At 35.1% G+C, this 13,075-nt stretch overlaps 3 protein-coding genes across 6 annotated transcripts in view; all 3 read left to right on the top strand.

The window, feature by feature from the left end:
• The window catches only part of LOC119077076 (calcium/calmodulin-dependent 3',5'-cyclic nucleotide phosphodiesterase 1-like), a 265,077-nt gene that overhangs the window by 126,864 nt on the left and 125,138 nt on the right, over positions 1-13,075 (top strand). The window lies entirely within an intron of this gene.
• LOC119077081 lies at positions 7,277-9,600 on the top strand. The gene is made up of 2 exons (XM_037184242.1): positions 7,277-7,343; positions 7,398-9,600. The coding sequence occupies exons 1-2, from the start codon at positions 7,299-7,301 to the stop codon at positions 8,445-8,447; spliced, it is 1,095 nt and encodes a 364-aa protein (XP_037040137.1). The 5' UTR covers positions 7,277-7,298; the 3' UTR covers positions 8,448-9,600.
• LOC119077083 lies at positions 10,724-12,060 on the top strand. Its single transcript, XM_037184244.1, has 2 exons — positions 10,724-10,831; positions 10,889-12,060. The coding sequence occupies exons 1-2, from the start codon at positions 10,787-10,789 to the stop codon at positions 11,891-11,893; spliced, it is 1,050 nt and encodes a 349-aa protein (XP_037040139.1). The 5' UTR covers positions 10,724-10,786; the 3' UTR covers positions 11,894-12,060.

Genomic DNA, 13,075 nt, shown 5'->3' with positions numbered 1-13,075 from the left:
GTTTGATTGAAATTAAATGTTTTTTTTTTACTTACTATGATCAGGATTTGAACTCGTTCACCTCGGTATCCAGAGCCGGATTAACCCATGGGCAAAGTGGGCCCGGCCCAGGGCGCTGGGAAAATAGAGGCGCTGAGAAATTAAATTTTTTCGACAGTGTAATCATTTCACGTTCAACATAAGTCATGCACAAATCAACGTCGATTAAAAAAAATTCGCGCTCGCTTCGCTTGCGTCTGCACATTACATTCTTGGGGTAAATGTGAGCTACAAGAAATGCATATATACATCTAACTTGTTATTTTTGAATAATACACGCACATCGACTAACCCAAGGCTGTTCGTATTTGGTTATTTAAAGCGTTTTTATGATGGTCCTGCTATATAAAAATTGAACTTTGAGGCTTCTGGCTGAAGACACTATAAATAATTTTCAGTAACCTTTCCATTGCTTCATTTTCGTCAGCCGCCGGTGATAGTCGGATGATGGAAAGCTTTTAGCTCATGAGGAATTTTCGAAAATTTTGTAAATTCCTCATGAGCTGAAACCTGCTCATGATCGCCGGACAACGGGAGTTTGGAACAAATAAAGCAGCTGGAAAAGCTGCAGAACAAATCCGTTTCCGCCCATTGAAAATTGTTCATGGCATATATTCGCGATTTTTTTTGTCGAAATCCAAGGCCAATTACCTAAATTTCAAGATCTAACACTTTCAGAGTGAAGACAAAGGATCATTCTAGAGTGCCCTAAACTTCAATACTTTTGGGATCCCGAGTCCTAGATCCTTGAAATTGCTTCAACGCAAGTCGTTTTTTCCGAATCATGACCTTACCCAACGCACTGCTCCTAGCATGAACATAAGAAATATTTGGAGGCTGATGAAGTCACAGTAGGCACTGCGTTTCTTTCGTGAAGATAGGTGACTTGTTTTAGTTGTGTGAGTTCAAACACACAATACAATCAATCTTAAGCGGTAGCTCTCATCACAAAAGCCTCCAAATTCGACGTTTGTCAAAGTAGTGTTCATGCTAGGAGCAGTGCGTTGCCTTACCAAGTAGAGTAAATCTCGCAATATAATGAAACTGTAACAGTATCACAAATATTGTGTCAAAAATTCACGTTTTTTTCTTGGTTTTTCCTCACAACGCGTTCATGATTTGATTTGTTCTTCAAGAAGAATTTCAAGAAAAAATTGTTTCGGATTCATTCTACAAACTTCAAACTTAAAATCCCGAAAAATACGAGCGAAACCTTTTTATAACTTTACTTGAGTTTTGTTTGTGGGAAAGTTTTGCGAATTAATCACGAAAACTCTGGTTATATCATATATCTCTCATTCATATATGGTTATATGTTATCATAAGCTTGCCACCTCGCCTCACTCGCCGTTTCTAACTACACATTACTTAGAAAATAATATTCTTGAGGAAATGTTGAAAACATTTTATTTGATTTGGTTGACAATGTAGGAAACATTGTTTCCGAAACAATTTCTTTAATAAATTTTTCATGCGGCGCTGCAAGACTCGTTGCCCAGGGCGCTGTAAATGCTAATCCGGCCCTGTCGGTATCTCCGTATCTCCAGTCCTGTACTTTACCACTGAGCTATTGGGTTCTTAATCTTAGCAAGATTATTTTCGAACCGTTGTTGCGGAGATTTTACTCTTTCAAAGATTAAAAAATAATCTTCTGAACGAAACCTTTGTACCAAACCATCATAGTAAACGAGTTCAAATCCTAATCGAAGACAACATTTTTTTTTTCATTTTTCCAATTATTTAATTAACTATTATCATAAATCTGTATGAGCAACGATATGGAAGGTGAGCCTGGCAAAACTATTGAATAGTATGGAAAATATTATTGCTACTATCAATTTTAGCCATTTTAACCCGAAACTCAATCTATCGAAAGATTTAATTTTTGTAATCTTTGAAAAAAGATTGAAACGAAATCTTTCAAAATATTTAAAATATTCGTAATCTTTCCGTAGATTAAATATTTAATCCGACTTTTTTCTCTGTGTATCAAACAAATTTTGACAAAAACAATTACGTAACATTTTCATTAACGCATTTCAAGCATGATTGGTACTCTAAATAGGGTACTGAAACTTGACAGTGTATCACACAACTGTAAAACACTGTAAAAAACATTTCATACAAAATAGTTTTCCATTTGGCAGCTTTGCAACTATGATCACTTTTGCTTGAAGTGCGTTGTTTTCATTCAAAATAATACTCTATCTGACATCTGTCACTACTATCACTCATGATCGCAGTGCTTTTGTCAAATGAAAATAATTTACAAATGACGAGCGAACTAAACGCTGGCAGTAAATACCAGTACGAATTGTACATACATGTCCGAAATTTTCGGTTGAGACATTATTTAATTCTCGAATTAAACTTTATGGTGAAGGCGATCTTGCGAGTGGTAATATTTGACGTATCCGCCGACAATGAAGTTAGGTAGCAACACGATTTTTTGTTGGTAAAAATTGTAAACTCATGTAGCACGTAAAGCCATTAATTTTATCACTCAAAAAACGATGAAATACCAAAATAAAGAACTGTTCAATGTAAGAGAATGGTGAAACATTCTCGGAGCTGTGCTTTCGTGTATTGATCCTTTTTTTCATTACACAATAAAATGGCATCTCTGGCCTTTCCTAATTTAATTTTAAACAATGCTAAAGTTCACATATAACAGCAAAATAAGTTTTCTTCGGTATGCGAACTGAGTTTCGTGTGTACATCACATTCATATTTATTTTTCGCTGTACAGCCTTCAGCGAATTGTTTAGCATACATTTTAAATTAATGCACACAGATTGAATGGCATTATAAAATGCTCGATATTTTTGGGGCGAATAAAAGTTTTCTGCCGTCCACATATGATATACTTATACACACACTCAAATTGTCTAATTGGGTGTATTTACATCGTTAAAATAGTGAATGTTATGGCGTGTGGCGTGTAGTCCTTACAAAAAAGTGGGTGTATTACTATTGCTTAGGTCTACAGTCCGAAAAAATAAAGAGGTCACCTATCAACGTCTATAATCCGACTTGTTCCAAATTCGATATCCACGTTGCTATCAATACAATGCTTGATGTAAATTTGAGCTAAACTTTTATTTTTCATTAAATTTGCAAGGTTTCACGAACTGTGTAATAGCCTTGAAAAAAAGACCAATGCAAAATGATTGACAAATTTTGACATAAATTGTATGAGCCATCTGTCAAATATTTTCATTCCTGATGTTAGACATTTTTCATGCACAGTCTCACCAACTGCATGCTAGCCTTATTAGTATCACAGTTTATCGAACTTATAGCATCTTGGAGGGCCATTGAATCCTTTTCAATTAATTTCGATTATATGTCGATTTAGGTTGTTCAAAGAAGAATCTACTCATCTGACGTACTTTCACTAATTCCCTAATAAACTCTCCCTTCTAGAACTGATACACAGAAATCGCTTCGATTAATGTCGATACGTCGATGCGTCACAACTTATTAATGTGAGTTATGTATGTGAGAAATCCCGTACCCTACATTCTACCACTGAAAAAAGAACGCTGAGTCATTGTATTGTCAGCGTAACCTTCGTCAGAACTTCTGTTCTAGTGTTCGATTTAATGTAACCAGATCAACAAAGCGTGTCTGTTGACAGTGTTTCACCGTATTCTTGATATAGTAATTCCCTTGACTGTAAGTCATGGATTTTACAAAAGAAAATACACCGTACGTAACACGTTCACTATGATTACTATGAGCGATGAAAAAACGTTAAATGTTAAAATTTTGTGCCCTTTGTTAACACGATAACTTGAGTAAATCTCAACCGATTTTCAAAAAAAAAAAATTTAATCGATGGAGTATTGAAATCCTCAGGTCAAGTTCGAAAATGGGTGGTACCGGTTCAACCATCTGGTGGTAGTTCTCGAAAAAGGCTTTTCTGCTCTTTGTTAGCACGATAACTGGAGCAAAGTTCAACCGATCTTCAAAAACTTTTTTTTTATTCGACGAAGTATTGAAATCCCCAAGTCAAGTTCGAACATGGGTGGCATCGGTTCAACCATTTAAGAGTAGTTCTCGAAAGAAGCCTTTTCTGCTTTTTGTTAACACGACAACTGGAGTAATTCTCAACCGATTTAAAAACAATGTTTGGTGGAGAATGGAATTAATTCCTGAGGTTATGTTCTAAGATATGTTGGTCTAACGAACAAGCTGATGTTGCTAACAGAATTTTTGTATCTTTTTCAGTAGTATTTTTCTTGTTATGTGTTTGTAAACAAAACCGAATAAATAGGACAAAAATTAACGAGTGTGAAGTTTGCAGCCAGAGCGATGCGAGGGCCGCAATTCACACGAGTTTAAATTTTATTGAAAACATACGTCATTTTTTACTGGGGCATTTTATATACAAAGTTTCGAAGATTTTCAGTGAAACTAAACAGAATTAAATCATCAATGAGAGATTCATTAGACCGTTCTAGTAGTTCTTCTTCTAAATGCGTTTTTGTGACCATCAACAAAATTACATTTCAAGTAAATAAATCAATAAATCATTGCCAATAGAAGCTCAGACAAACAGTCAAGGGATCTGACCCACCCAACAGGTGGGACCTAGTTTTCTTTTCAAGATAACCTTAATTGCTGTAATGAACCCTTTGCGGAGCAATGTACATGATCAACAATACTGTATGGATGCGGTGGAATAATAACTGGTCTTGTGTCCTATTATTATTATCATTGCAAACTGCAAATAATTAAAATACAAATTAACTCAGATTATCATTTTCCCTATTGTGAGTTTTAGAATTCAGATATGAACACTCATGCCATTTTAAATGATTCATGTATATGAAAATGTGTAGCGTCGGTAAATTAACAGAGCAAATTAAACAAGCATTTTGCGTCCTGTTAAATCGTAATATTGTTGATCACTTGAGTAAATATATTTTATATAACATTTATAATACCTAGCGGAATTAGCGTTTTTCATTTTAAAAATGGAAGCATACCACCAGACATTTGAAATAGCAACCAGTGGATGTTTATGCATCTGCAGGATTTGCGGAATATGATTTCATTGTTCAGTTCGTTCCAACTATGCTAATTCTCCAGTCCCAATGCTGATAGATATACGTAGTGTCGATTTGATTTTACTATGTGGGCCTAGGTAACAGTGCAGGATCGAAAAAAAACCTCTCCCGAAGACCAAAATATCTCAATTTTTTTAAAATTACATTTCGACGGTAGAAAGGTCGAAAGCGCACTGTAAATTTTGAAGTATAATCGTCTACCTCAAAAATTAGATGCAAAAGTTAGGGTTATTGAAGAGCGAATGCTGATGTTAACGCAATTTTTTATTACTCATGTGAGGAATGTATTAAAACTAGGGAGTTCCTTGTAGGAAATGCCAAAATAATAAATATAAAACCTATGACAGCAGCTTAATTCTATGAAGGTGATTTTTGGAATAAAGATGACAAAAGAAGTTGTCTTAAGCTGCTTGTTTAGTAAGTTTCGTAAGTTTAGTAGAACCAAAGTACCCCCAAAGAAAGAGGTACACGGCGAACAAAAAAATGGTTCCTTAAGTCTTTGAGACATTTAAATGCAATGTTCTATTTGTTACTGTTGAAAGGGCATATCTTGCTGTACTGCAGCAACACAGATCAATGATAGTCTGATTGCGATTTTCACTTATCAGGCTGTCGCGTAACTGGAGAATAACAACTTGGGAAAGGGAAGAGCAACAGCTCTGTTAAGAATTACTGAATAATTGCCATAAGCCTATGTTAGAGTACACCATCCCTGGATTGATCAATATATCCAGGCTAAAGAACAGTTTTGTAATTTTGGATGATTATATTATACTTCGTATAAGGGGAATGCACTTCATCAACGTACTAGGCCCCACTGTTTGTGGGTCGGGTTCCTTGACTGCCTTTTTAAATTAAGGGAAATTAAAGTAAATTGATTTTTTTTTATTGAAATGAGGAAAGTTAGCAATGACCAGTGATAAACACATGGGATTTTTACTTTTATAATGCTGATTTTAGCAATGACCAGTGATAAACACATTGGAATTCCTACTTGTACAATGCTAACTGTAGCACCGACCAGTGATAAGCTTCTGTGAGCTTCTGTTTACTTTTACAATGGACTTTTAGCACAGACTAGTGCACTCTTACATTTATAATGCTCTCTTTAGCACCGATGTTATGTGTTTCGCCCGAACAATATTTTTATACGACATCAATTTTATTAATTTATTAGTTTTTGAAAGGCGTTCAGATTTTCCATATCTAGTTCAGGATTTTTCGAGTTATCGTGCAATCAAAAACCAGATAAAATTGCTTTTGGGAATTACTTCAAGTTCATGAGTACTAAGCTACGAACTTGAACCCAAAAACGTTTTTCCTCGTCGAATACAACATTGACCGTATACGAAATTAAATAACACAAAACCGTTATTTCTCGTCGAATAAAACCAAAACTTCCAAAATTGGTTCCGGATTTCTCGAGATATCGTCAAATTCGAAAGCCAGACAAAAATGCTTTTGGGAATTACTTCCAGATCATTTGTACAACATCGACCACCTACGAACTTGACCTGAGGAATTTTAGTGAACGATAGTGAACGCAGTGATAAGAGTTAGAGTTAATATTGTTCCCATTTTGTAAGTCTTTAAATAAACTTCACAATAAACGTTTCTACTTCAATAAACGGTTTTCATTTATGTCAAACACCGAATGTCCTAGAATTCGTTATCTTAAATTAACATTGCAACATACGCCTTTTTAAATGTTTTGTTTTAATATAAACGTTCCACTTTCCAATGTTGACTCAGGTACAGCCTTAGTGAAATGTTACAGTTTTTAGTTCAGACAAACAGGGGCTGTGTGAGAAGGTAACAATTAGCTGCTAGAATTTCTCTTTATCGAACCTTAAAATATTACTAGCAATAGTCCATGAAAGTGGTTTATTACCTGATTACGTAAGCGTTAAATTTCATTTTAACTCAGTTTCGCGAGAAATAGTAGATGACGCAATTTTTGCGACATTGACAGTTTGAGTAGTGGAAATAACAACGATGTGTAATATACTATAAGCAAGTTTTTAAAAATACTAATGGGAAATGCGATCTCAAAAATTGAAAAGATAAAATCGAACACCGTCTTTAGCAGTACGTTTCCCCCTTCCCTTGAAAGTTTCTTATAAAAATCGATTTTTTTATCGAACAACAATTGAGTCTAACTGCTGTTTCGAAAGTGTTGCAATTATGAATTTCTTTTTATTTTTGTTCTTGTTCGGTTTGCTTTACAAGGTATGACAGCGTCAATATCGTTTGAATAAATTTTTTCTAATGAAAATTGTGTAGACCATAGATGCTGGGTCAGATACCGGTGAAAATAACGAAACCGACAAACATCGTGTTAGCTTCAGCGTGGAAGAAACGTTTAAAAGCTACCGAAAAAAAATTAAGAGCTGTGCATGTTCGCCAGAAGATGTAACATGGAAAGAAGGCCTTCAGGACCACTACGACGGATGTAGAACAGCTTCTTGGTTATTCCGTGGAAAAGCATACGATCTAGCTGACACCGCAGTGAATTCGTTACAGGGATGCATAACGAAATTAATTTATTTCGCCAATGTGAACTCAACAATAGTAGCGTCGAGCTCTACAGCAATTTTAAAGTCGATGAGCAGAAGTAGAAATCTTAATCGGTCCAGCATGAATATCATTTTTGAGTTCGAAAAAGTTGTGCTCGCGATATTCGAAGAAGTCAATGAGGTCGCTCAGAAGTTATCGGAGCACATTGGCGATGTTGCATGTGCTTTCACAAACGCAGTTACCGATCTAGGTACCGTATTATTCCAGTATATGAGAGACTTTCTCGAAAGTTGCCGATTATTTAAATGCAAAAAGAGAGTTAACAACAAGCCTGTTCTCAAACAAAACCAAAAACTTATGAACACCTTGGCACTGATTGGCGCAACATTGCTCAACGAATGTGAAAATGAAGTTACTCTGGAAGTGTATGAGTCGGTTTTAGTTTTGCATTTGATCTTTTCATATTTGTTCATTACGGTCCCAGGTATCAACAGTTGTTCTATAGATGTGCTCTACGGCCAAAGCTGTCTTATATCGAAAGGCACCATAGGCGCCTCGTTATCATTTGACTACGCACTTGCATCTGTCACCCAAGCTACTTCTGAAGTCACTTTTCCGTACAACAATTCCATTAAAGATCTGATAAAAATTTTTGTTAACATAACTATGACCTTAAATACGGCTTTGAAAGACTTATTTGGACTGTTCGATGGTGTGGAAATAACTGTTGGAGAGATAGTTAAAAACGTAGTCAAGGGCACAGTAACAGTATCCGAATCTAAAGCTCAAATAAACATTGTGAAAGTGGGTTTCTAAATAAACTGACTATAAGGATGGGAAATAGTGTTTTCTAGCTAACGAAAGTTTTATTTAAAAAAAAACTCCCTTTTGATTCTCTAAAATTTATGTTTAAGAATAACTTTCGATTGTCGCTTCAGATTTCAAAAAAATTAAACTTTTTTACGATTAGGTTGACTTATGAAAATTAAAATGTGTCTTTATTGTGAAAAACTCGGTGCTAAATACTTTTTTAGGCACACAATGCTCTTCACTAAGCTGCATAAATAACCACCATTATTTTCAATTCACTCCAATTTTACGAGCTTTGTTTCGAGGTACGTTTGGCCACTGTTTCGATCTGTGTGAAACTTAAATATGTCTTTCGACATGTTGCATTAATATGCAGTTCAAAAATACCATTCCTCATCAGGCCATGGCGACAGTGGCAAGGAAATGACCAAACTACGAGAGGTAGTCATAACTTTATACACGCTATTTTTCAGTGAATCATTAGCTAAATGAAGAAATAAAATTCTTCAAAACGCCTCATCACTAAAAAACTTACACTCCACATGTTCGAGTACTGTAGCTATAGCCACTACTGCGAAAGAAAAAGCACATCAGATCGATGTGTAAACTCATACACAACAGACCTGTAAACAAGTCAAATGCTCATGCATAAGTAGTTTGATTCTTCTACAGACACGATGTGCAATGTGTCTGCATTTGTTGAATTTGTTAAACCAAACAGATGAACCGATCATCATTAAATTGGTTAACATAGAATGCTAAATGCACTCATCACATCAACAACGAATCCATGCCATTAGGCATAATGTCGTACGAAATCGAGGTACGTTTGGCTGTCACATTTGTTAATAACGTCGCATTTATAGTCTAGAGTCTAGAGGCCACAGAACAAATTGTGTTCATGGGTGCGCAGAATGCCTCAACCGTTTCTGATAGTCTGATGTCCTGATTATGTAAAATTCGGGTGCCAGGTTGGATTCCTGGTCGTTTTCGAGAAAAGAGGGGCGGAAGTTTGTGGTGCAGTAATCCCGTTTTTTACCTTTTTTGGTCAGATTGAATCAAATATTTCGTGATTTTGTTAACCAAAACAATAGAAAATTAAATTTCCTACATTCAGGAACTTTCGATAAAAACGTCTCCAAATTCAATATTTAATTTGATACAACGATTTTTTTAAAACTATTTTTTACATTTTTGGGTTTGAAAAAATTATTTTAGTCTAACAAAATGTTCTACAATGTTCATGCTTAGAAAATTCTACATCGAAATATGGTGAATATTGTCTGTTAAAAGGCACAACAAAAATGTTATTGAACTTTTTTATTTTCCCTCGCAAATCAACTAGATTTTTATGATTGATTTCTATTATAATCACATGTTCTTTTTTGACTACACAAATAGTTATTTATGCAACTTGTTCCGAAAAGTGGTAGTTTTGAACACCAGATCGTGTGATAAAAACTACCACTTTCGCAACGTGTTGCATACAACGTTTTCTGCAACAAGCTACGAAAAATGAACTTTTGAAATGCAAAACATACCTTTAACATACTTAATATTGTATCAACGAAATATTGTATAAACGATCAAGTAGACTGCATTTATGTACGCTTCAAAAATTGGTTCACTGCGATTGTATATCTCAATAACCGAATGGTTAGAGTTGTTGCTCGATAAGCATTAGGTTTTGGTGTCGGTGGTTCGAAATTTGGTCAGGACAGAATTTTTATTTACGGTTAATGGTTCAGATGTTTAAAAGGAGTGGTGAAAAGTAAATCCATTTTACCACTAGTGACGAAAAGCATATATGAATAGTATTTTACATGACTAGGGATAAAAAGATGAAAAGTAGAGTTTTGTTGATCCGATGCGAAGCCGAGGTCAATAAACACACGAAAACGAGACTTTTCATTTTTATCCCGAGTTATGTAATGGATTTTACATGCTGAGGGTGTCGAAAGAAGTGCTTAAAACATGAAAAATAAAACAGAGAAAAAAAGACCCAAATCACGCATGAGAAAGTTCAGTTTTCGCAGCGCAGTTGCAGAAATGTGTTTTACATCTGCAAAAGTTGGAAATGGAAAATAGGGTGATCCCTAACCATGCGAACGAATAATAAAATGAAATGTAGATTATATTTTTCGATTCGGTATTTTACTACATAAGATCCGTTGGAGCCCGACTTTGGAGCAAATAACTATATTGCGTAGATTATCACGTGCTAGATTGTGATGTTTATTCAACTTTATTTTGGATATAAAACTTCCATATTTTTCAATAGCAAAAGATTATTTCTTGTTCGTTCAATCAGTTAAACACAGTACCGGCTCGAAAGTGTAATAATAATGAAGCTTTTAAAGTTGTTTCTAGTGTTCGGTTTGTTATGCCAGGTATTAGGAATTATTTCCTTTTTTAAATTATTTGTTTTTATATGGAAAATTTTGTAGACTTTAGGCGACGAGGTAAAGAAAGAATTTGATGGTACTGTTAGCTTCAGTGTGGAAAAAGTTTGGTTAAGTTATCGTCATTGTGCGTGTTCATGTGAAGAAGACCCTTGGAGGAAAGGCGTTCAAGATTTCTACGACGGATGTAGAGCAGCGTCTAAGTCATTTCGCGGAAAAGCTTTCGAAGTAGCTGACAGCACATTAGATTCAATTGCGCAAGTTATAACGAAATTAATTGAATTCACCGATTCCAACTCGACAATATTACAATCAAGTTCTACTAATATGTTAGAATCGATTAGCAGAAACAGTCGACTTAACGGTACTAGTTTGAACATTGCGATCGAGTTCGAGAAAGTTTTTCCAACAGAAGTTAGAGAATTCAATGATGTTGCTAAAAAATTGTCGGAGCATATTGGTGAACTGACATGTTCATTCACAAATGCTGTTAGCGATTTCGGTGCTGAACTTTCCAAATTTATGAGAGAATTTCTACAAAGTTGCCGATTGTTCAATTGCAAAAAAAGAGTTGATTTCAAGTGCGTTCTGAAAAAATACCAAAAACTTACGAACATTATTGCTCTCATTGATGACACACTATTGAACAAATGTGATCGTGAAGTTTCCCAGGACGTGTATGATTCAATTTTAGTTTTTCATTTGATCTATTTATATATGGGTCTTTCTGTCACAGGAATCAATAGTTGTGTCTTAGATGTGCTCCACGATCGTAAATGTTACGTATCAGAAAGCGTTAAGTTTTGCTCGTTATCATTTGAATATGCAATCGTGCAAGTTGTTCAAGCTGTTTCTGGAGTCGTCACATCATCCATTGATAGCATCAAAGGTCTTCTAAAGGTATTCGTCGACATAGCCGCGACCTTGAATGCGGTTGTAAAAGGTGTTCTTGGACTGTCTAACGACGTGTTACTATCCGTTGGAGATATAGTTAAGAATTTAGTGAGCGGTGGCAAAGGACAAACAAGTATCTTGAAAGGAATAATTTAAAAATTAAAAACGATGCGCAATCCGATTTATGGAAGTCATTCCAAATTCATGTTGATATTATGAAATGAATAATTATAAAGTTATCGTATGTCAAATAAGTTGGATAAATAAGCGCTTTCTCACACAATAAGAAAAATGTATCAGTAGATCACTTTGTAATAAAGTCATTGAAAAAAGATTTTTTCTTCACTTTTTTTAAGTTGTTCACATCCCAAACTTTATCTATTACTAATAGTAATATAGAAGAAATTACGGTCAATTGATCCGAGGTTGATTGCGTTAAAGAGTCCTTGGGCGAGTGACACATTCAACCGAGTTAATTCATTTTCCGGCAGAATCCCATGGCTTGAAATTATGGCATTTTCACTTGAGTAAATGAAACTATCAAACGCCGACAATTTTCTACATTTGATAAGCAGAATTATTGTTTCGCGAACTCAGTCCCAATGTATCGTCAATTCCGGTAGGAAATGCAATATTTTCGGGCGGTATTCCCACTCGTATTGTCCTTCACGTGAATAGGCAATGTAAATGCATATTTCATATGAGCAAAGCGCCATTTACATTGCCGTATCACGTAAATTATTAAATGCTGACCCTGAAAGTTGAAACAACTGAATATCAGGAATATTTTTTCATACATTAGTCGTAGGCAAAAATTAAGCGAGGAAGAAGAAGAAGAAGAATTATGTATCTAATTTTGCAGCTACTTCAGACACATTTTACTCATTACGACTTAGTTTCATCAGATAATATCTTTTACTTTAATCGGATTTTCTTTTAACCGTCTCGATACGATTCGACAATCAGATGTAGTGGTAAATGTGACGTGTGGAAGAGTCTCTTAGAGTCTCTCTATATAATGCCGTGATTCCTACGTTTCTCGATCTGTCGCAGATTGTAGGTCTGACGCGTTTTTTCATTTGTATCATTAAAATTTGATCAATATTTTTTACACTTTAACGCGAGCTATGTGCGCACATAGATGACGTCAATACGTGCCAGACATTTAGTTTGTGGAATGTGTAATATTTATTTATTAGGAACTAAACGTGTAGATAGTCACTATAGGCCGCAGGCCTATGGATCAATGAAATAACTCATATGATTCCATTTAAAATTCAATTGAAGACGAAAGTTAATTTAATTTAAAGAGAAGTACCTATCCTCATTGAAAAGACC

Source organism: Bradysia coprophila, unplaced genomic scaffold (genome assembly GCF_014529535.1).
Source record: "Bradysia coprophila strain Holo2 unplaced genomic scaffold, BU_Bcop_v1 contig_232, whole genome shotgun sequence".
Taxonomy (NCBI): Eukaryota; Metazoa; Arthropoda; class Insecta; order Diptera; family Sciaridae; genus Bradysia; species Bradysia coprophila.
Note: the sequence above shows the minus strand (reverse complement) of the source record. Positions and strands in the feature narration are given on the sequence as shown.

Coding starts and splice junctions, on each gene's coding strand:
- LOC119077083 (XM_037184244.1), top strand. CDS start 10,787: ATGAAGCTTTTAAAGTTGTTTCTAGTGTTCGGTTTGTTATGCCAG. Junction 10,832..10,888: donor TGTTCGGTTTGTTATGCCAG/GTATTAGGAATT, acceptor AAAATTTTGTAG/ACTTTAGGCGACGAGGTAAA.
- LOC119077081 (XM_037184242.1), top strand. CDS start 7,299: ATGAATTTCTTTTTATTTTTGTTCTTGTTCGGTTTGCTTTACAAG. Junction 7,344..7,397: donor TGTTCGGTTTGCTTTACAAG/GTATGACAGCGT, acceptor AAAATTGTGTAG/ACCATAGATGCTGGGTCAGA.